This window comes from Condylura cristata, unplaced genomic scaffold, assembly GCF_000260355.1.
Source record: "Condylura cristata isolate star-nosed mole 26May11 unplaced genomic scaffold, ConCri1.0 scaffold00025, whole genome shotgun sequence".
In the NCBI taxonomy this organism is placed as follows: Eukaryota; Metazoa; Chordata; class Mammalia; order Eulipotyphla; family Talpidae; genus Condylura; species Condylura cristata.
In genome coordinates this window covers 16169287-16175753 of record NW_004567126.1, presented here as the reverse complement: position 1 = coordinate 16175753, position 6467 = coordinate 16169287, and the positions used below count along the sequence as shown (strand labels likewise).

Genomic DNA, 6467 nt, shown 5'->3' with positions numbered 1-6467 from the left:
ACTGCCACTTTAAACCCAGTCCCTGGTTTCACAATTGAGAATGGAGGTCCCTGGGAAGTGGAACTCTTGTGTCATGTATCCCAACTATTTGCTACTAAAAACATACTTCTGCATTTTGGGTTAACACTATGTGATCACCTCAGTGCCTGTGTTTGTAGCTCATTAAGCAGGTCCACCGCAAGAGCCTACCAGCCTCCACACCTTCAACTCCATTTCATCATGATTATTGCAACTCTCTGCCCTCTTTGGACTTTTAACTCCTTTCCCAACTTCCCCATCCCAAGGTCAACACTTAAAAGTGCTTACTATCACCAATTCAAGAAGGTATGTAAAGGAACCTAACATGTAAGTTCTGCACTCCCACTAAGTTGATCTCATGGTAATATAAACCATTAGCAAGCTACTTAAAAATTAATTACAAACACCCAGTCTATCTACCCCCAGAAAACATGCTCAACTTATTGCTGGTTTGAAACATGGAGTCAGATAACCATGTGGTGCCAATTTTAAATATTTTATTTAAGACATTGCATTTTCCACTTAGAACAACAGTGCTTATAAAGTGCAATGTTATTTTTGCTTCCTTTCCCTGTGCACAGTTCCATATTCAAGTATCAAGAATGCCCAGTTATTACTATACAGCAGCTCAACTTTTTACTGCCATGGAATTTGCTACAAATTTGGGTCCTTCAACATTTTAGGTGGAACAATGCTAAATTCTAGGTCGTTAGTTTAATCAACTTCTTCAATGGTGGGCCCAGAGGAGGCACCACCAGATGGAGGTGCTCCACCACCAGGGAAGCCCCCAGGCATCCCTCCTGGCATGCCACCTGCACTCTGGTACAGCTTAGTAATGATTGGGTTGCAGACTTTCTCCAGCTCTTTCTGTTGATGTTCAAATTCTTCCTTTTCTGCAGTCTGTGAATAGAAAGACATACTTTTGCTTACCACAAAGTGCAAATAAATGCAAACACAAAAACACCCAGTCTCCAACATCAAACCCATGTAGTCGAGTCACTCAGACATCCAAGGAAGGTATTTGCCAACACTTTGGATTCTGGTGGAAACCGCGAATGTTTGGACCATTCATCATCATTGTGACCCTGATAAAACTGTTCTTGGTTTCTGCTTAAGTCCTGCACCCAAACCACCCCCTTAGTTTTACTATAATTGAATACCTGGTTCTTATCCAGCCAGTTGATAATTTCGTTGCACTTGTCAAGAATCTTCTGTTTGTCTTCATCATTGATCTTGCCTTGAAGTTTCTCATCTTCAACAGTTGCTTTCATGTTGAAAGCATAAGATTCAAGGGAGTTCTTTGAGGATACCTTGTCCCGCTGCTTCTCATCTTCAGCTTTGTACTTCTCAGCCTCCTGGACCATCCTTTCAATGTCTTCCTTGCTCAAACGGCCTGTTAAGGGTCACAATTTTAAGCATACATCTAAACCAAGTACATTGGACACTGTTCATAAACCCAACCAGCAACACCAGCAACCAGGGCTGACCCTTCCCCCAAACACCCTTGTATTTAAAAAAGTGTTTTAAATTAGAACCCACAGATAAATGTACCTTTCAAAAACAGGCCACATACCTTTGTCATTTGTGATGGTGATCTTGTTCTCTTTTCCTGTGCTCTTATCCACAGCAGAAACATTGAGAATGCCATTGGCATCAATATCAAAAGTGACCTCAATCTGAGGAACGCCACGGGGCGCAGGAGGTATGCCAGTCAGTTCAAACTTGCCAAGCAAGTTGTTATCCTTGGTCATGGCACGCTCACCTTCATAAACCTGAGTAAGAAAAAACTCTTTACACAGGGCTTTATACTAGTGTTAGACTAATTCCAACTCAACTTATGACTCAATCGCTCAGACATCCAAGGAAGGAATTGGCCAACACTGCACTTCTGGTGGAAACTACGAATGGTTGTGGAATCCATCATCATAGCGAACATGTCTTTTGGAATCTGTGATCTCTTAAATGAGCCAAGAGTATGGAAACATACCTGAATGAGCACACCAGGCTGGTTGTCAGAGTAAGTAGTGAAAGTCTGTGTCTGCTTGGTAGGAATGGTAGTATTGCGCTTGATGAGTACAGTCATGACACCACCAGCAGTTTCAATACCAAGGGAAAGAGGAGTAACATCCAAGAGCAACAAATCTTGAACATTTTCAGATTTGTCTCCAGAGAGGATGGCTGCCTGGACAGCTGCATTAGAAAAAGTAGTACATTAATTACAGGGTAAAAGAACAGCTTATCTTTTAAGTAAATCTTAAATCGCTCAGACATCCAAGGAAGTTAAGACCATCACAAGCTAAAAAGCTTTTGGTGGAAACTACGAATGTTTAGTAATTACTCATCACAGCGTTCAGTTAACTTGGGCCTCTCCCAGAGGCTGTTTTTAACTAAGAGATGGTGAGATTGTTACCTGCACCATAAGCAACAGCTTCATCAGGATTGATGCTCTTATTCAATTCCTTTCCATTGAAGAAATCCTGTAGGAGTTTCTGAATTTTGGGGATACGGGTAGAGCCGCCCACCAGGACAATATCATGGATCTGGGACTTGTCTAGCTTGGCATCACGAAGAGCTTTCTCAACTGGGTCCAAGGTACCACGAAACAAGTCAGCATTCAATTCTTCAAATCGAGCACGGGTAATGGAGGTATAGAAGTCGATTCCTTCATAGAGTGAATCAATTTCAATACTGGCCTGGGTGCTGGAAGAGAGCGTACGCTTAGCACGCTCACAAGCAGTACGGAGGCGACGGACAGCCCTCTTGTTCTCACTGATGTCCTTCTTATGCTTACGCTTGAACTCAGCAATAAAATGGTTGACCATTCGGTTGTCAAAGTCTTCTCCACCTAAGTGGGTGTCTCCAGCTGTAGATTTGACCTCAAAGATCCCATCTTCAATAGTGAGGATTGACACATCAAAAGTGCCACCTCCTAGGTCAAAGATCAACACATTTCTCTCAGCGCCAACCTGTCATTAAAGCATGAATTGCTCGTTATCTGAGTATCTGAGGCATTTGACTTATGAAAATGGTTTCATAGCACAACTGGTACAAACCTTTTTGTCTAAGCCATACGCGATAGCAGCAGCAGTTGGCTCATTAATGATTCTTAGTACATTGAGACCAGCAATGGTCCCAGCATCTTTGGTGGCCTGACGCTGAGAGTCATTAAAATAAGCAGGTACTGTGACCACTGCATTGGTAACAGTCTAGAATAAGAAAAAGCACAAGAAACTAATTAATTATAATTCCAATTGTATCAGCTAATGCAGCACAATTTAACATAACAATTATCACCATGAATCATGGCCTACATTTATTTCGGTGCCTAATTCCAGAAATTTCAACCCTGATGAAAATAAGATCATCCAATTTGGTAGCTGTAAGCTATACTTTGTATATTCTCATGAGTCAAAACCTTCTCCCTGTGAAATTGGATTCTACTACTTACTTTCCCAAGGTATGCCTCTGCAATTTCCTTCATCTTTGTCAGAACCATAGATGACACCTCTTCTGGATAAAAACTTTTTGTCTCTCCTTTATATTCTACTTGGACTTTGGGCCTGCCTGCATCATTCACCACCATGAAAGGCCAATGCTTCATATCAGACTGGACAACAGCATCGTCAAATCTACGACCAATCAGGCGTTTGGCATCTGTAAAACAAAAACAGTTACTTCCAACACCCATCTTTCCAATAAAAACCAGTCTCCTGTTTCCAAGACCCCACATCCTTTCAACCAAACCTCATAGTGAGCTCAATTTAATGTCTTGCAAAATTTCATCCCAAAATACCCGGAGTTTATTTCCAATTTAGTTCTAAGACAAATCCGAGTCACCTCTATTGGACTGCTAAATGATTTTACCTATTTCCCGTGGGCCTTTGTTGGCCACTTCACAAACCACATGCTTTTGGCCTAGTTACTCATGCCTTAATTTTATATAAAACTAGAGAGCTTACCAAAAACCGTGTTGGTGGGGTTCATTGCAACTTGATTCTTTGCTGCATCACCAATCAATCGTTCAGTATCAGTGAATGCGACATAGCTCGGGGTGGTGCGGTTTCCCTGATCATTGGCAATTATTTCCACTTTCCCGTGTTGGAAAACACCCACACAGGAGTAGGTGGTGCCAAGATCAATGCCGACGGCAGGTCCCTTAGACATGGTTGCTAAGAAAGAAAAAAGCAGTTTACAAGCAGTTTATACTAGTTACCGCCCTCAAAAACTAAACAAGGATTTGCTATATCGCGTGGCACCATTGACTTAAAAAAATCACCCTGGAGTCCGAATCCTGTCCTTGCCGGAGTTAATCACGCAGGAGGATCACGGCAAGTAATTCCGCAGTTTTAGTTGGTTGCCGTGCCAACCGCAGCGGGGCCGCCCGTGAAGGCGGCTTCAGGGGCCTGCGACATTGCTGAGCACGTGGCCTCAGCTCACAACCGAGTTAGCACCCCCAATTCCCTACACTTCTTCCCGGGGACTAACATGGCCCGCCTAAAACGTGCGCGGAAGCCCCTCCCCCCCAAGCTACTGCTACTTCCTTGTCTCAGGACTTAAGGCTGGCCAGGATCGTCAGCCAAGAAACGCTGGCTCGCTTCCCGAACCCCGGGAAGGCGGATGCGGCGCCCTTTCCCCTGTTCCCGCGCGGGCGCGGCGGACTTCCAGGCGGCCATCGGGCCCCGCACGCCTCACGGCTGGTTGCGATCGCAGTCCGGGGCCGCCACCTCCCACACGCTCCCAAACACCCTCAAGCCGGACCCCGAGCTCGCCGCACGCGGACACACGGTTCAGCCTGAAAGCAATGAACGTCCGAAAACCCTCTAAGCCGGGACTAGACAGCGCATTTCTCACGTTAACTACCACAAAGTATTACTAAAAGCTTGAGAGGCCTTACCTATCGTGTAGGCCCGGCTCAGCAGGCGATCAGAACAGAAGCTGAGCAGTTGCCGCCGCGTTCAATGAGACCGGTTTCCGCCCGCCACCCTGTCTCTTATACCCTGCCTCAGAACCTTCCAGAAGGGGCCCGCCCCTGACACTGCCCATCATAGTACCTCGACCAATGGGCGCGCGCCTCCTTCTACAAAACCCAATGACTAACTCGGTTCTAGCTTTTAGCCTCGCCCCCTCCCGCCCTCCGTCTCACCCCGCATCGCGATGACGCACTCACCGCAGCGTTCTGGAACTTTCATTCCCGCCCCCGCTCTCCGAACGGCCCCGGGGAAAGAGAGGGTGGGGCTGATGGAGCCCGCGCGCGGGAGTCCTCAGTCACCCCAGGCGCGGGGGGCGGGGGGGGAAAGCGAGCGCGCGTTTCTGCGCCTGCGCCCCAAGAAGGCGCGGGTGGGAGGAGACGGAAAGCGGTGGGGAAAGCAGGGCGGGCTAACGTGCAGCCAGCCAATGACAGCCGCCCTCGCCACGACCTCGTTGTGCTCGGAACTAGTGGAAGAAGAGCGCAGGGCCTGGAGGGAGGGGTCTGCATGGTAGTCCGAGAGAGAAGACGGAAGTGGGGCGAGGACAAAATGGCCGCGAAGGTTGTTGCGCCCCTCCCCCACCGGGTCCTCAGTCAGCGTTGCACCCCCCTCACCCCGCCAGCTTTGTAGACGGTCTTTCAGATTCTCCCAGATTCCGCATTATCCACATTTCGTTGCCAGCGTGGGTTAGGGCTGCCCAAGACGCTGGAGCGAAGGTGCCGACCCTAACGCGCATAACTTGCCCAGAATCCCTCCACCCCAATCCCAGATCGGGCGTTAGCGGGAGCCGCCCTTTAGCCGGGGTCCCGTGGGGGGGGCCCTCCAAATGCTCAGTTAACCGTAGCAGCTGGCCACCCTATATGCAGTGGTTGGAGGACCCTGACTTTGCTGCCCTAGCGCCCGATCTGGTTTCTGGAGCCTCAACGGAAATTAAAAAAAAAAAAAAAAAGGCCAAAGTCGCTGCAGGGAGTCCATGCTCGCCCGCTACTCCACCTCCCGCCCCAGAAGAGAGTCGGCAGCGCCCTGCCCCTCCTCCACCCGGCCTTGCCCCATGCTTCTCCGTTCTTTGGAAGGGAAAAGTCCCCAGCTTTTTCGTGTAGGGGAACAGGAGGAACCCGGGTTCTAGTATCTGTGCCCTTGATTTTGGTTTCCTGAGCCCTTTTTTTTTTTTTTTAAACTGGTGCCGTTTATCTGTCCTGCTTTGACTTTTATCCGAAGCCGAACAAGAGACCATGCGGAGACGCCTTGAAAATACGAGTGACAGTAGTGCCTAGAATTTTAAACTGTTTTGCCTGCTGGCCTGCTTTTACGGTCTTGTCTTACTAAGAGCCTTTCTTAGTGCCTTGAATGCTTTCCAGTGTGTTTTTCAAAACACAGGGCAGCTAATATTGCTATTTAGTGAATAAGTGCAGAAAAGTGCAAGAAATAATTTTTTAAGACTACTTAACAGTACTTTTAGTACCATGGCTGGAATTAGAAAGG

At 47.4% G+C, this 6467-nt stretch overlaps 1 protein-coding gene across 1 annotated transcript; it reads right to left on the bottom strand.

The window, feature by feature from the left end:
* Positions 1-495: 495 nt before the first annotated feature.
* Positions 496-5050, bottom strand: HSPA8 (heat shock 70kDa protein 8). Its single transcript, XM_004689157.2, has 9 exons — positions 4913-5050; positions 3978-4187; positions 3467-3672; positions 3072-3224; positions 2429-2984; positions 2006-2208; positions 1592-1790; positions 1179-1411; positions 496-918 (listed from the first exon to the last, which is right to left on the bottom strand). Exons 2-9 carry the CDS (start codon positions 4180-4182, stop codon positions 733-735), a joined length of 1941 nt encoding a protein of 646 aa, XP_004689214.1. The 5' UTR covers positions 4183-4187; positions 4913-5050; the 3' UTR covers positions 496-732.
* Between the last annotated feature and the right edge of the window lie 1417 nt (positions 5051-6467).

Excerpts from the sequence above, each read along its gene's own strand:
- HSPA8 (XM_004689157.2), bottom strand. The coding sequence starts at position 4,182 with ATGTCTAAGGGACCTGCCGTCGGCATTGATCTTGGCACCACCTACTCC. Across the intron at positions 3,673-3,977 it reads CCCCACCAACACGGTTTTTG|ATGCCAAACGCCTGATTGGT; the intron begins GTAAGCTCTCTA and ends TTTGTTTTACAG. Across the intron at positions 1,412-1,591 it reads CACCATCACAAATGACAAAG|GCCGTTTGAGCAAGGAAGAC; the intron begins GTATGTGGCCTG and ends GACCCTTAACAG.